General features: G+C 40.9%; 1 protein-coding gene across 20 annotated transcripts in view; it reads right to left on the reverse strand.

The window, feature by feature from the left end:
- Positions 1-17,359, reverse strand: part of SIPA1L1 (signal induced proliferation associated 1 like 1) — a 389,114-nt gene that overhangs the window by 135,488 nt on the left and 236,267 nt on the right. For 15 of the 20 annotated variants that reach the window (XM_067028218.1, XM_067028236.1, XM_067028235.1 and 12 more), the window contains one exon: positions 9,443-11,243. In XM_067028218.1, coding sequence (XP_066884319.1) covers positions 9,443-10,940 — 1,498 coding nt within the window. In that variant the 5' untranslated portion in view covers positions 10,941-11,243. Of the gene's footprint in view, positions 1-9,442; positions 11,244-12,080; positions 12,486-17,359 lie in introns of those variants that run through there. The other 5 variants (XM_067028234.1, XM_067028230.1, XM_067028228.1 and 2 more) reach the window with 3 other exon arrangements.

Genomic DNA, 17,359 nt, shown 5'->3' on the forward strand with positions numbered 1-17,359 from the left:
TTTGTGTCTAAGAAGGTTTACGATATTAAAAATCAGTCTCCATAATTGTGCTTTGGGTCTATGGGGATCTACGGGTGGTCTTGGTTAATTTCCACAAAACCACCATGACCACACACAGACTTATCTGTGGTCTCATTTCCTGAAAAGAGAGGAAAAGGAACTGTAACATATTATTTGGTGTCCAGAGTACAACATAAGGGCATGTACCCAGTGGGCCCTCCCTGCCTCTACCTGATGCTGTAAATATAAGATTCACTGGTTCCTCAATTCAATACATTTTATACTTTGCATCAGCACCAAACATTCGTTCAGTTGTGAAAGGTTTGCTGAGCCTGCCTAACCTGTGGTCCTTGCCTTCAAGGAGTGTTTAGACTGGTTATGAACCAGGTCTCCATAGAAAGCCCTGGGCAGAAACCAGGGCATAGGGTGACTTGGAACAGTGGTGGGAAAGCACTTGCACCTTTGGGAAGGAGCAGGTTATTCAGAATCCCAGGAGACACAGGGAGAACAACCCACTCTGATGCACGGGCAGGAGGAAAGGCAGGAGGGGGGCACAACGGAGCCCTCCCAACTCCGGCACCCATGTGGGTTTCTATCTGCACTGGGTTCACTACCCTCTCAGTCTACACACTCCCTGCCCCGGTTAGGGTGTCTCACTACTTTTCCAGTGCTAGCCCTCACTTCCCCCATGTAATGTGAGGTCAGCTAGGGAAAGAGAGCCACAGCGCTGCAGGGGAAGCCTGCCACCTACACCAATCCTCCTTGGCCTTTGTTCATAAATGTGGCAAAGATTACTGGACAACTTAGGAAAACCAACAGCGTGAAAGACAAACAGAAAATACAACTCAGAAGACACAGATCACGTAAGGGAAAGAAATTAGAAAAAAAAATTATTTGCTTTTGTTCCTCCCCTGAGCACTGTAGCTGGCACGGAGTAGATGCTTAATAAACATTATGTCATGAACAAATAAATAAATGTATGCATGTGCAGTTAATTTTTAAAACTACTTAAAAAATATGAAGGGCACTCATTAATAGTAAATTGGATAATAAATTTTTGAGTAAGAAAAGATTTAGAAACGTATAAAAACTGCTATATATAAATAGGTAAACAACAAGGACCTACTGTAGAGCACAGGGAACTATCCTCAATATCTTGTAATAACCTGTAATGGAAAAGAATCTGAAAAAGTATCAATCTTTCTATATGTATGTGTAACTGAATCATTTTGCTGTACACCTGAAACTAACACAACATTGTAAATTAACTATACTTCAATTTAAAAAAAAAAAGAAAAGATAGAGAAGATTACAAATCAAACTATTAGAATTAGGAGAGGGATTACTTTCTCCAACTCTGCATTATGAATTTTCACAGTAAGCATGTATATACTTTTGTTTGATTTGTTTACTGTCTGTTTCCCTCCACCAGAATGTAAGCTCATGAAGGTGCTACGTTTTGTTTCTCACTCCAAGTGTCCAAAATCATGCCGAGCAGGATGAAGGCACTCATGCACATGTGGCAGCCACAGAGGCACAACACTTGACGTCTCCCCTTCCAGAAAGGGCTCACAACCCACTTCAGCCACAAGAAATGCAATTAGCTGAAAGTCTCTGGCTGTAGCATCTTTGGATCTTCTACAGTTTTCCAGCCCAGCCACAATCTTCTTGGGCAGCCCCAGGACTGAGCATGCCAGGGGTGACAGGGCCTGGCTGTTACTGCCCAACAAATGACTTCTCTAATGCTCTCTTTCGTTCCATGGCGTTGGCTGAGACACTTTGTCAGATGTGCACGGTGGGCTGAGGCTCCCCCTACCCACTTTGGCTTCTTTTCCCTTTTACTTTCATGGTGTCAGACCTGCATTGTGGACTGAAGACCTTCCCTGCTAAATTCTGCTTCCTCTGCCCTCTTCTTTCACAGGCGTTACCCCCAGGTCCCTAGCAAACCACTTGCACGCCTATACTGTTTCAACACCTGCTTCTCAGAGGACTTGCCCGATAATGTATTTGTTACATGATTAAATCATAAATGCAATCATGTAAAATGTAAACCGCTAAGTAAGTCAGAAAAACAAATATCATATATTAACGCATATATGTGGAATCTAGAAAAATGGTACAGATGAACTGGTTTGCAGGGCAGAAATAGAGACACAGATTAGAGAACAAATGTATGGACCAAGGGAGGACAGCAGGGGGTGGGGAATGAACTGGGAGACTGGGATGGACATGTATACACTAATATGTATAAAATAGATAGCTAATAAGAACCTGTTGTATAAAAACTAAAAAAAAAATTTTTTTAAATGGAAACTGCTATGTGATTAGACTGTATTTGGCAAAGACAAGACGTTGCATTTTGAGTAGGACGGACTAGAGATGAAGAGACTAAGACAATGGCCAAGAATTGGGGCAAGAGGTAACGCGGGCTTGAAGTGAAAGAACTGGGATTGGGACACAGAGAACAGAAGTTAGCAGCAATTCGAAGGTAGACTCAAGAGGCCTTCCCAACGGACTGGAGGTTGAGAACAACGAAGAGAGGCAACAAAGAGGCTTTGGTGTTTCAAATCCAAGTGACTGATAATAATGGTGGCATTTACAGCACGAGGGCAAGGATGTGGGAGGCTTGTTCAGGGAGAAAAATGAACTCAAAATGTGTGTCCCAGGGTTCCAGTTGCCAACTAGATAACCAACCAGGTGGAAGCAGGTAATGGAGAGTGAGAAACGTAGCTAGAACTGAAGACAGACATAGCCTGGGAACAGAGGTCTTTTATTTGGATATAAATGTATACTAATTACCTTTTCTAAAAAGAATGCTTTGAGGTCATTCATTATAAGGGAAATATGTAAGTTGTGCTAATGAAACAGAAATTGGAAAATAAAAGGCAAAAGTGGAAACAAATGTGTTCTTAACGAAGGTTATACAACTGGAGCATCAAATTTGCTTCTGGGAGTTGAGGTAAAACAGGAGATACAGTAAAAATAAATAAATAAAAATAAATAAATAAATAAATAAAACAAGCAAACAAATAAAACACATCTGTCATTAGAAAGGCAGGCATTTGGTAGCTACCAGAAAACAATTCCTGGCATCAAATTCTAAAGTAAATTTCTCACGTGGAACTTCCTAAAGGGCTGAAGGATGACCAAATGGCCAATGTCTCCATCATCAGTTTTACTGCAAAAGCACATTCTGTTTCTATATGATTGGATCTTTACAAGATGACTTGGAGTAAAGCCAAGTGTTTGAGCAAATGTGGCCTTCGGCCGGTCTAGCTTGATTTTAAAAACAAAACAGAGAGGAGCAGTTGAGGCCCATGCCCTTTTAACGAGCTTTCACAAACCTCTGCACGGAGATGGCTCAGGTAATATGAAATCCCAAACGCCTCACAGATCAGAGTTCAGATGATCAGGGATGGGACTCGAGAGATCACGGCCAAGAAAGGAGAGGATGCTTGTTTTCCAAAGAGCAGACATGCAAACCTTCCTACTGAATGGCCTTCTTGCTACCAGAAACCCTGAACAGGTAAAGAGACACCAGCAAAACACTCCTAGGTGAGTTTCTCAAGAAGTGATTTAGTGCCCCAGGTCTCCCTGAAAAGGGTTAAATAACTAGAGAGCTACCTTCGTACAAATTAAATACAGTTGATATGCTCTCAAGAAAAAAAAAAAGACAAGGGCATTAAGACAATAAGTTATTATACATGTATAAAATCTTTCCTTATTAGTTTTGGCAGAAATAAACTGTTCAGTTCAAGAACACAACATGGTTCAGGAGAGCAGACGTGCTGACTCTGGAGTTTTACCACTTCCTTGAAATACGACTGCCCACAAAAAAACTAACCACAGAATAGCTATCCTTAAAGAACTCTGAGCTATAAGGCATCCCATAGCACTTTCCTCAAGCTTAATGTTGCTAAACTTACAGAAGAATTAAACAAACAAAATAAGCCAGGGTTTTGCAAACGAGTTTGGCTGTATGATGTCCTCTGATGTTCTATACGTACCCTACGATAATCCACTAAAACTTACAATAGGTACCTAACGATGCTCATTTAACAAACTGAACTAGCAGAATAGCTCCTGATAACACAACTGGAGAATATATCAGAGCACTAAAGCTGTCACTTCAAGTACAAGTGAAGTTCAGTGCATACATTCTAAAGAAATGTTAAAGACAGCTGATTAGAAGAGGGTGAGAGGTAAATACAGAAAATGGGACACTGCAAGACCAACTGAAATCCAACTTGTTTGTGTCCTCAAACTGATAATCCTGGAGCCCAGCGGACTGCTGAACCTGACTTTTGTGGGTGTGGGTGTGGGGTGTACAAACACTCATGTATGGTGGGGTAGGGCAGGGTGGAGGTGTAGGAGGAGGAAGGTAAACCGGAAAAGAACAACCGAATCTGGTGGTTCAAAGTTATCACAAGAATAATCAGGTGCAGAGCATTAGTGTTTCTTCTTTTCAGGAGTGGGAAAATATTTGCACATGAGCTTCAGACCAGATAATGGCAGCTGCTCCTGGCCACTGGGCAGGGGTAAGAGGCCCTTTCCTATCACAGCATCTTCAAGAACTTGACTTTGAGAGTGACACCCTGTCTGGCATCAGATAAGCCTATCAACACTTTTGATCAACGGAGCAACGAACACCACTGCCAAGGCAACCCATGGGCTCCTCTCTTTTCCATCAGTACATCCTCTGAATGGGATTCAGCGAGGATATGCCTCAGACACTTGTACGCTCAGTGCAAAACTGAAAAAGTCCTGTACTTCTACTTTAATCACGGTGACTGTCTAAGTAAAAACTAAACACAAAATATATATGTACTCAAAGGGAGATGACCAGATTAATGCTGATGCTATCCTACTGCCTAGTTTGTGCCTAAGAAGGATGGGTTGTATCACTTGGACTTAACAGAATGACAGCTTTGCCTTGGGGTCTTACAAGCATTATGTGAGGAGGTCTGCATAAAGCACAAAGTAATAACACAATACATGTTAGCTACATTATTACTGTCATTTAATCCTAGGTGAGTCTCAATAAAAACACCACACACATTGGCAAAACAGCAAAGAGACGTGGGCAGGAGGAAGGACCAGAAAGAACATTGATGGTGTGTTGTTTATTTCAATAAATGCAAACAGTGGGATTCCTCTACTGGGTCAGCATCTTTCCAGCAATGGACTTGACTTATGTGATACAGCCAAATATCTCTCAAGTCTAAATTTGCAAAATAATGATGTTCATAAAAACAATGTAGTATTAAAAAGTGATGGCAGCTTCATCAGCCTAATACAATTAAATTTTACATATAATGTCAACAATATACACTTCAGTAAACTGAATATTTCCCCCCCAGAGACTTAGCCACAGTGAAGTCAGGAATTCATTAAATGGCGGAATGGAAAATATCTGGGGATGAAGAGGTTGTAGTAATAACCAGGTCAGTAGAGCTACTCTATGTTGCTGGAAGATAAATTACATCTGACATTGACGTACTCCTTCAACAAGATGACTCGTGGGCTTCCCTGGTGGCGCAGTGGTTGAGAATCCGCCTGCCAATGCAGGGGACACGGGTTCGTGCCCCGGTCCGGGAAGATCCCATATGCCGCGGAGCGGCTGGGCCCGTGAGCCATGGCCGCTGAGCCTGCGCGTCCGGAGCCTGTGCTCCGCAATGGGAGAGGCCACAGCAGTGAGAGGCCCGCGTACCGCAAAAAAATAAAAAAATAAACAAACAAACAAACAAAACAAGATGACTCGCTTCCAGGTTCTGATTAGGAAAAATGAGTTAGTGCACTAATTTCACTGAATCAAGTTGTATATTAAAAATCATCAGACAAAATTACTTGTCTAACTATTTTATACTGTGATGAAAAGTACAGATACCATTTATATATGGAATCTAAAATATGACACAAATGAACTTATCTATGAAACAGAAACAGACTCGTAGACATAGAGAACAGACTTGTAGTTGCCAAGAGGGAAGGGGAATGGGGGAAGGATGGAGTGGGAGTTTGAGATTAGCAGATGCAAACTACTATATGTAGAATGGATAAACAACAGGGTCCTACTGTATGCCACAGGAAACTATATTCAACATCCTGTGATAAACCATAATGAAAAAAATATGAAAAAGAATGCATATATATGTATAACTGAAGCACTTTGCTGTACAGCAGAAATTAAATACAACATTATAAATAAACTATCCTTCAAGAAAATAAAATTTAAGAAAGGTTAAGATACTATATAAATTTTTTAATACACAGTTATGCTTTAGGGGTGTTAATTTCAGCTTCAAGTGATGTCATTCAGGGCCATAATTTGTTGTATCTTATCATATTGTGACAAATGACCTGCCTAATTTGAAACTTCTAAGTTGTATAGCTTAAGAAAACACAGCAGGCGCTCTCTGATATTGCCTTCCACTGGACCAGCTGCATGTATTAACTACTGCTCTGTGTCCCCTCTGTAAACCACAATGATAAATGCCCAATGGCACTAGCAGACAATCTCTAGTGCCACACACACTTTCTGCTCCCACCAGTTGGGACTCCATGCTGACAAAGAATCGGCTGTCTCTTCCCAAACCTGTTTATGCCAGTTGACTTGTTATTGTAATTATGAAATTTAATTAAATATTATGAAAGCTGATGGAATATGAGTACAAGAGATAAATCTTGTTTCTATTAAAAACTAAACTGAAGGCTTTGGAAAGACTTCATAAAAGCAATCACTAAAGGAAAGCTGTTGGATTAGATGTGGGCGAGACCTATAAAAAATGAGAAAAAATTCCGAAACCTCAGATTCTGTAAGATTCAGATTGCTTTGCTAGTGTCTATATTTTTGCTCTTATGGTTTATACTATTCACACAATGTAGAATTCAAAATAGTAGAATCACTGTCAAAGAAACGCCCTCGGCCTCTCTCAAGAGTTTAGCAAATATATAGTTATTATTATAAATTTTAATGAAAATAAAATACTTTGAGTATGTATACTTCTGAAAGATTCCCTGTCTTAACGATTTTTTTCAGTTAACTTGTTCCAATTATGTTAGCTAAGAGGGTATTTTCTATGGCTTAAATTAGAAACCACTTTCAATTAACTGCTCTTAAATTTATGAAGTGTTATGATCTAAGCTGGATTACTCTGGAATATAGGGGTTCAAATTTTTATTCCTTACTTTTTTTTTTTTTTTTTTTTTTTTTTTTTTGCGGTACGCGGGCCTCTCACCGCTGTGGCCTCCCCCGCCGCGGGGCACAGGCTCCGGACGCGCAGGCTCAGCGGCCACGGCTCGCGCTGGGATCTTCCCAGACCGGGGCACGAACCCGCGCCCCCTGCATCAGCAGGCGGACTCTCAACCACTGCGCCACCCGGGAAGCCCTATTCCTTACTTTTGAAAGACAAAGTACATTGAACAAAATTTTACCAGGTTTAAAGATAAAAATATACTCCTTCCCTTTAGTCTAATATAATAGAGAGCAAGGCAAAGCAGTCAAGAACATGACTCTGGTCAGCCACCCCAACGGTGAAATCCTGGCTCCAATATGACTAGCTTCGTGACAGCTTAACAGCTTAAAACCAGCGACTTACACCCCAGTTTTCTCATCTGGAAAATGCCATCGATAATGATACCTATACCCCAGTGGGCATGGAGAGGGTGAAATGAGAAAATGCATGTCATACCAACTGCTAAGTTCCTGGTACACAGTAAGTACTCAAAATGTTCATCACTAATGTGATCACATTGCCTAATAGGAAAAGAGCCAACTACTACATAAATAAAGACTGTAAGTAACATGTTCTTTCTCATGTTGGAGTGTCAGTTCTTTAGCAAGGTGGCCTCACCTATAGACAGCTCACAAACACCTGTGGAAAACTTCCCCAGGTACAGCAAAACAGGGCTTTTCAGCTAGGGGCAATTTTACTTTCTAGAGGACATATGGCAACGACTGGAGACTTTTTAGGTCATCACAACTGGGGGCACCTATTGGCATCTGGGGTGTAGAGGCCAGGGACGCTGCTAAACATCTTATATCCTACAACGCATATGACACATCCCCCCAAACAAAGAATTATCTGGCCCCAAATGCCAAGATGGCAAGGTCGAGAAACCCTGTAGCCCAACGGACAGAATGAGAAAGAAGTGATTTCTTAAATCTGAACTCCAGAAGGTTATGCTGAGAAAATAAAGACGGCTTCCAAATGAATTTGGGATTTTCATTATCATATTGGTTTCAGGACCTATGCCATAGATGTTTAAGAGACATGGATACAGACACCAAGACAAGATTCTTTTGGTCAATGAACTCTCGTGAATGGGGCTGACCATGTAATAACCTTACAATAAATTTTATTTTAAAGTGAGCACTGTCATAAAGCTAGAGTACCAGAATGAAGTACTAGAAATTAAACTTCATTCGGAAGAATAAATCTCAAAAGGACTTAAGCAGGACTCAAAACCCCCAAACGGTAGGTGGGAAAACAAAAACTGCTCTAGTAGCTTGCATACAGGGGGCCTCTCACTTGGGCTCAATGCAGAAATTACTGAGCTAGCTAGTGGACCACAGGTGTATGTCCTTCCTCGGCAAGCATCCTGTGTCCTAGCTTGGGAGCTTGCGTGACAAACTCATTCTTCAATTAATAATGCTGCTCAAAAACACTGTTAGAAAGCTCTTAAGAGTTCATTTAAACTACTTTTCAATGAATCACAGAGTTTTCTTACAAGCATGAGATAAAACTGTATACAAATACAGTTCACATACAGTACAATCCAACAATATAGGTATATATTTTCCCCCATAAAAAAACGGAAAAGGAAGTCACCAACATGTTAACAGTACTTTTCACTCCAGTGACTTTTATACTCAAATCTAGAAGATCTAGATTTGATTCCTGGCTCTGACACTTTTGTCAAATGGTAAAATTAATTCTCACTAAAATTCCTGTGAAACGAATAGGAATGTATTACAATTCCCATTTACTGATGAGAACATTGAGGCAGAAAAGAAATGGTCCCGTCCTAACTGTAAAAGTGCTAAATAAATGAACAACAGCATTAAGATTGCTTTAGTAACCCTTAAAAAAAAAAAAGCTGTATTTATAACATTTTTAACTTTATATGACATTTATCGCTAAAGGTGACGGCAAGTCTTCTACACAAAGATTACAATTTCATCCATTAAATCAAAGGTTTTAAAAAATTTAATATTTCGTAAGCTAGTCAATACAAGATATTTAATGTATCTCAAGGGAGGAATTAACTCAAAAATGCAAAAGGAAATACAATGCAGCAAATAACTATTTAACTCTTTCACCATCAGGAGAAGGCATTCATGAAAATCTTACATCACGCTGCTTAAAAATCCTAATAGACAGTACTCTTTTTCAGAAAGTATGGCAAAAGAAAATTAAAATAGTAAAAGATCTCGACTCACCCTTCTGATAGAAAAACTTCCTGTAGTAGTACGCGCCGAGATCCACGTGTTCCACGATGTATCTTTTCACTCGATCCAGGTGCAACACCAGGTTTTCCTTGGGCACTTCAAGTACTGCCACTCCTGCGTTTGTACAATGGGAGCTGAGGGTAGACTCAAAGGAGGCACTTTCACATCCACTAAAGGAACCAGAATTTGATTTGGACAGGCTGATTTTCCTTTCCCCTTCTCCACCGATCTCGTTCCGAAAATACGGACAGCTCATTACAAGTTCATTGCTTTTATCGTCTCCCTGGTCCATGCTGAGGCTTCCTTTGGAGTTCAGGTCCTCTGTGCTGCCCATCGGGGAGCTAAAACTGGCCGAGTGGGACAAAGGCCCCGAGACCAAGGATGCCACCGCAGCTGCCGAAGCCCCCGTGGTGGTGTTTCTCCTCTTAATTACACTGTGCCTGTTCATAACCGCCTCGTTCAAGTCAAATAATATACTCTGGACGTCGTAGTGGGCAAAGCACTTTGGGCACGTCCAGGGCCTGACGGAGTCTTCCGATCGATTATCTTCAAGATCCGACGATTTCCCAAGTTCTTCACCTTTGGTATTGCGTAATTTACGAAAAATGGACGAGTCTCCGGTTTCAGACTTGGAACGCCGCTTGAGTGGTTTTTCCCTTTCCTTAAAGAGCCTGAGGTTCTCCCTTTGTGAGATAGGCCCGTCTATGACATCCAAGGAGAAACCAGAGCCCTTGCCCCCACTGGCGATGAGAAAGTCACTGAGCTTGGTCGGAGTGGGACCTCGATCAGACTTGTCATCTTTGTAGCCCTTTAACAAGTCAAAGAAGCTGTCTCCGGACGTTCCCTGCTTATCGATAGAAGATGTGCTACCGTATTCCCTGTGCAGTGACGGCCCCGTCTTGTAGGTGGGCGAGATACATTCATCAAAGCTATCTACGTCAAGTTCACTTATGGTGATGTCGCTGTTGCTGCGCTGCCGTATCCGGCGCAGAGCTTTCCTGGGGGAGCTGGGGTAGGCTTCAGGCATGAGAAATCTGGAGTCCATGCTCTCCGACGGCCTCGTCTTGTTTTTCAGTGTGTTCTGTATGCTTTTTAACATGGCTGAGTCACTGGAATTGAGGCTTACAGAACTTCCCTGACTCACAGGACTGCTTTTGGAGGACATGCTCTCAAGGCAACTTGAGGTTTCTATTTCCTGGCTTGAACGGCTAGATTCTTTTACATTTTCCTTTCTTGGGGGCCAATCCGCAATTCTTGCCCGAACCCCCATCTTTGGGACTCCAGGGGTCGAGGTTATATGATGAGAACCTTCACTTCGGGGGGGGCCTACAGGAGCCATGACTGATGACCCTAAGCTGCCGTTTTGGGACCTAAAGCGTCGCATGTAGAAGTCGTCCGTGTGGACTTTGGGGGTGCCATCTGTGCCCACAACAGACGCCCTTTCAGTGGCAACCGGCCTTTCTGTCTGAGACCGTTTCAAGCTGGTCATGATGTAAAAGCAATCAGACTTAAATACCTGCAGAAAGGACCATCATACCTAAGTTTTAAATGTGCACTTCCCTTTTGGAGAATGGCTTCCAGAAAATACATCAGTTGCATGAGATCTTAATCTTTTTCAATTAAAAGGTTAAACAATGCCTTATTTTCAAACCTCTGAAAATCCAGACCTTCAAAACATTATAATCCACAAGAGTTCCTCTGCTTCACTTTGATAGATGGCTTTCTTTCAGAAAAAAACTGAATGGAACTTGTATCTCTGGGACTCTGTGATTGCCATAATCCCATTCTTTCTCTAAAAGAGAGAAGGACAATTGGAATTAGCATCTGATAAATACATCTAAAAATAAACATGCAGTTGCCAAAACCAGACACATGCAAATAAAAGACTCACTAATGGACTCTGGTTCACAGTTCACAACCCATCTTTTTAGTAAAGCAGGCTTGAAAGGAAGGAGGGAAGTGAAAGCATTTAATAATATCCATCATTTAAATTATATATATTTTAAAAGACTATGACACTTCAGATTAATTGAACTGTTTCATATCACTATGAAGGGGGGTGAGGGATCTTGTTCCAGGATATCGAGGCTCCTAGCCCAAGTAAAGACCACGTACAGACTCCAATGACCTCTGATAATGTAGAATATCATGAACCACTGTGCTGACCAGAAGTTCAAGGCATAACCAACAGAGTCTGGTAATTAGAGCAATGTACAGTTTTTTAACAAGACTAAAAATTGAAAAATTATTTTACTGAATATGTCGCAACACTCAATTTTTAACCTCTTCTGTATTTCAAAATCCAAACTTGTTTTTTTGTTTCTTTACAAAGGCTTAACAGAGTTGGCAAGAGCAAATACAATAGAGAGACAATAAACAGGGTTTTCCCGGAGCCATTCTACCCATTAGTACGCTTCTATATTTCCCTCTACTTTATTACTTATGCCAAAGAGGAGTATTTCAGAATGCATCCAGCATTTTCCCAAGCTCTGAGATCCATCTACCCTTAAAGCTAGGAACATTTCGCTCATTAGCAAAATGCCTTCATTTCCTTCCACACTGCAACCCACCCCACCCTTTGGCACTAATTTATGAAGACAGCAGAAACCAAATGCTGCTGTGGACAGACCTTTCCATATCCCCCAGCCGACGACAGAGAACTGCTAACATCCTTCCAGGTGACAGGTGAAGAAAACCAACTTCCTCAGGAGCACGTCAATCAGAAGGAGAGAGGCACAAATTCTGAGCACAAAATCCTGCATGGTTGCGTTCGTCTTGAAAATAAAGGCAGAGCACCCTTTTCCAAGGTTCCACAAATTACACAAGAGGTGGCCTTTAAATTCCTGCCAAATGCATGTTTGGGAAGATGCTGCTGAACCAGCACTGCGCTGCCGGGGCCGCATTGTCTACAAATCACGGCTGACACCCAGGCCGACCAGCGCTCGCTGAGCTCCGCTCCCCGGCAACAAGCACTTACTTCCACGATAATTAAGCATCTCGCTAGTCGGCTTCCTGCCTGCCAGGAAGCCGCTTTAATTTCTCCTGCGCTATGCAGCATCATTTTAGAAGACTCGCTGCTATTTAAAGGCTGGAACATTTAGGGGTGTTTCAAAACGTACGGCCGCCTGCAGAATGCAGGGCCAGCCAGCTGAACTCCAGTCGGGCTCGCACGAACTGCTCAGACCAGCCCGGCACAGAAACGCCGATTGTTTTCCCTCGCGCTGCTCTTCACCATCTTTTGTGAAAGGGATAATGGTTTTGCACAGCTACCCATTAAACCTGGCTTTTGAGCTTTCTAGATACTTCTATCCTCAGATTGCTATGATTTGATTTTACATCTGGGAACTGTCCAGGCTCCTTTTGAACTGTAAACCTTCAAGTGGAATAATGTGCTAACTGCTGAATCTGAAGGCAGCCCATGTGGCCACAGCCAAGGTTCAAGAAGTGTTCCTTATAAAATGGAAGGAAACTGGGCAACTGAAGTAAGATGCAAAATAAACACTAGCCCATTTCAAATTAAAAAAAAAAACAACTGACAACCCCAAACCACAATTTATGAGTTATTTTGTAACGAACTAGGGAAAAAGAAGCTGTTTATTTCAGTGAAATAGCTTTCAAAGAAAGAATACACTGACATACAAAATAATTCTCAATAGATTCTTATGAAAAATCAGATGTTTGCAATGCTTCTCACAAGCTCACAGAAATGCAAATAAATCACCTACCATTCCCAGAACAGACATTCTCTAAAAGGCCAATACACCAATCCCACCGGGGTAAAAACTCTTTCTTTCCACATTTCCTTTCCCTTAGAATAGAGCTCACTGCAGGACTGTCTTTTTTACGATATGTGAACTTATATCCATTGTAGGAGGAAACTGAAGGCCAGCACCAAAATACAGTAAATAGCACTGACTTGAAAAATCTCCACTCTTGGTCGTCACTACTACAGGACACCTTTTCAGAACCATCTCATATGCTTCCTGTGTTTTTTGATGGGTTTTAAAAAATCTTATATAGATACAACTATATTTCTTTGTAATTTAAAAGAAATGCCAAGACTCCTATTACATCTTGATTATAATAACTCAGTGTTATCTTTTAATTTCAAAATATAGATGGGCACATAGGGGAGAGAGTACCCACAGTTTAATGACCTGTAAAAACCTAGGAGTTTCAAGATGGACAACTAAGTTAAATAACAGATTTTCTTTTCTTGTCATGAGGACCTTTTTTCCTTTTCTCTTCCCCTTCCTCTTTCCCGTCCTTATTTATAGCAACAAACCCCTTTGGGCACAATATGAAACTTCAGACATGGAGTAGCATCTATACAAACATATATGCTTTGCATTTATTCTAATACTAGTTCAAAAATAAAGATGCCATCCATGTGTGTAATATGATGACACATCAATAACACCTAAAACCTATTCTTCAGGGTTGATGGAAAGAGCAAACGTATGCTAACAGTTATTAGCAATTCTCCTAATTATCAGCAAACCTGCCTAAGCATCATTAAATATGGTAAAAAAAAAAAAAAAAAACAACAGAAGAGCAATACTAATTTACAGCATGTCACCTCCATCTGTTGAAAGAGTAAACTATTTAAGAAATATCCTTGTTATATGTTTAATTTTACAGCTCTAAGTACTATTTGAGTCCATGGTAGATCCATTTACCTAGAATACCAATACCAGTCTAGTTCTGTGAGGTCCTGGAAACAATCAGAAAAGGAGAAGATGTGTTCAACGTCTAGTAGATGAAAGTCTTTCCATCACTCAAGGTCGATCACCAGGTAACCTATCAGCTTTTTCTGATAACACCATTCTTCCAGAAGAAGTACCTCCCCCTCTCCTCTAAATCACCCTGAGCCTTTCTGCATTCTCTTCTGAACACAGACCACACACTTGGTGCTAGGGATATCTGGGGAAACAATCCCTCCCTCCAAGGGAAGCTACAGGTGTAAAAACAGTCCCTGTCATTCTGGCTCACTGAGACATTTACATTCTTGACCTCTCCGCCTCCTTCCTGAAACTCTGTCTCCTCTAGGCCTCCATGATGAACATCTTCTCCTTAATTTCTGGTGCCTCTTTCTTTTGGCTCATTCCTCAGGATCACTGGTGGGCTCCATTCATAAGCTAGTGATTCCAGGGTGGTATGCTTGGCTTACTTCTCTTACCAGTCTTCAGAGTTTTGGAAGGGGCTGTAAAGGGTATCAGCATTAGGATGCATTTGAGCACTGAGTTCATTAGGATGAGATCGGAGGCCTGGGTACACTAGAGTAAAAATATTACTCTGGAGAGCAGGGTGTTGACTTCATTGGATCAGCTGCCTGTGCAACTGAATGAAGCAGAACAATGAAATTACTTCGGGAGATATCTGCATGGTAGCCACGACTGTCTGGTGATGGATGTCATAGGTACCCACAGCTTTCAATATGATCTCTATGCAGTTACCTCCAAATTTCTTCTCATGACCCTCTCCCCCAAACTCCAGATAAAATATATGCACGTGCTCATTTGATATCTTCCCTTTTTATCTATTTTCAACAATGAATTAACATGCAGAAAAAATGGGAAAATAAAATTTTTCCAAGAAATAAACGGGTGATAAGGAAGTGAGAACAATAAATAATTGAAGGAACCAAACGAAAGGAACAACATGGGAAACTTTCTTTGTGCCAAGGGCGTAAAGAATAGTTGAAAGGTTACACAAGAAGACGCGGGAAGGAAAGAAAAAATCAACAACAACTTACAGTTCCTTGCCCTGAAATAATCTGCAATATGATGTTACATTCACTAAAAAGATGTAGCATTCCTCATCAATTACTTCCATATTCCAAAATGGGATGTTGTTAGATTCCTTAACTGGTACAGCCTCAAATACAGGGCCAACGCTCCATGCTTCCAGGCAATCGAAGGAACTTTGATGATGAATGACTATACAAATACCCCGAGATTCCACAGATATACAACATCAGTATTTATGAAAATGTCAATGTAAATAGTTTATGAAGTTGTATACACAGACTTAAAATACCCATAAATATTCTTGCTTTGGATTGTTAACAGGAAACTTTATTTTAAAACAGAAATATCACACCACAGTGCTTGAACATTAGATTAGCTAAGATAACCAAATAAGGCCAACAATTCTCTTTACATCCCTTCTTGGCTTTCCTGAATTTCACTCACGTTACATAAAAGTAACATCTCAGGTAGAAGGGACGTCTCACTCTTTCAAGTTAGCCTTGAAACACATACAAACGACTCCGTGCAATGTCCTGGATAATTTAAGCTTTATGAATCAGCACATAACTTTTTAGACTGGACTTTCCCCCTTCTTTCATTTCTGTTCTATCCCTTCCACAAAAAGCAGGAAGGATTGGGAAGACAGAAGTTGATAAATCTAGTTCCTGCTCTCCAAATGTTCACTATCTAAAAAAGACAGCACTGATGGAGACAAAGTAGATTCAGATAACTTGCCCTGGAATTACCAAAGTGAAAAAAGAAGTTATGGATACAAAACATACATAACAGGATAAAGTTACATTTGAGTTTAGAGATAAGAAAGCAATTTAAAATGTGTTTGTTTGGAGACTTCCCTGGTGGTCCAGCGGTAAAGAATCCACCTTCTAACGCAGGGGATGCGGGTTCGATCCCTGGTGGAAGAACTAACATCCAACATGCCACGGGGCAACTAAGCCCACTCGCCACAACTACTGAGCTGGCGCACCTCAATGAGAGAGCCCACGCACTCTGGAGCCTGCGTGCCACAGCCAGAGAGAGAAAACCTGCACGCTACAACTACAGAGAAGCCCAAGCGCCACAAGTAGAGAAACCCGAGAGCCGCAACAAAGATAACGTGCACCATAACGAAAAGATCCTGCCTGCCTCAACGAAGATCCTATGTGCTGCAACTAAGACCCGATGCAGCCAAAAAAAAAAAAAAAAAAAAAAAAAAAAATAAGGAAAATAAATAAATATATTTTTTTAAAGTGCTTGTTTGGACAGAGTGAAGACCAAAAGAGATAATAACATTTGCCTTCCACCCACCCTCCAAACTAAAAAAGTTCAATAAAGAAAGTTCCATTTCAAAGGCCTAGTAAGGCTTGAAGATACTTTGCATAGTTGCAGGTGAAGGAAACAACATGAAAATTTGGCAGTGAGCTTGATGGCAGAAGAGGGGTGATAAAATTAAAAACGTATGGAGCAAGATACATGGTAGAATTACTGATGGGTGGGGAAACGATTCCATAGCTGGCAAAGTAAAGGAGAATAGAATAAATTCGAACACTTATATTTAAAAATCACAAAATTTATGCAATAAGCAATTAACATAATGCCAAAGAGCTAGGTGTGAGGAGCTTGAAGTAGGGAGGTAAAAGGTAAAAAGCAGGATAAAAGGTAATAAGTAGAAGGTAACAGTGAACCAGGATTATTAGGGTAAAGATAGTGTGTGAGGTGCAGCAAATGAACACTTTCAAGGAAAAGAAATCAGAGCTCACCAACTCATCAGGGGCATGGAGTTTCCATGGCCAGCACCCAGGATATCAAGAGAGCAGACTAGATCCACGAAGGTAGTGAGTATTTTGAAAATACTAATTTGTACATTAATATTCATTTAAAATCCATTAAAAAGTTATTCATCAATCCTACAAACTGTGACCTAGTACTGATCATCCTATTACCAAATAGGATCTGGGGAAGGGCATGTGAGAAATGGATGTCAGGGGAGACAGCCAACAAATGTCTACTATACAGGGGGAAAGGCTTATCAACTTTCCCTGAATTGTGCTTCAAATCCAAGTTATTAATTCACAAGAAAGGGTTCCATAAGTAAATAAGGCAGGGACAGACTATCACCTCTGTTACGACATGATAATACCTGTTAGTATATTCAGGCTCC

This window comes from Kogia breviceps, chromosome 3 (genome assembly GCF_026419965.1).
Source record: "Kogia breviceps isolate mKogBre1 chromosome 3, mKogBre1 haplotype 1, whole genome shotgun sequence".
In the NCBI taxonomy this organism is placed as follows: Eukaryota; Metazoa; Chordata; class Mammalia; order Artiodactyla; family Physeteridae; genus Kogia; species Kogia breviceps.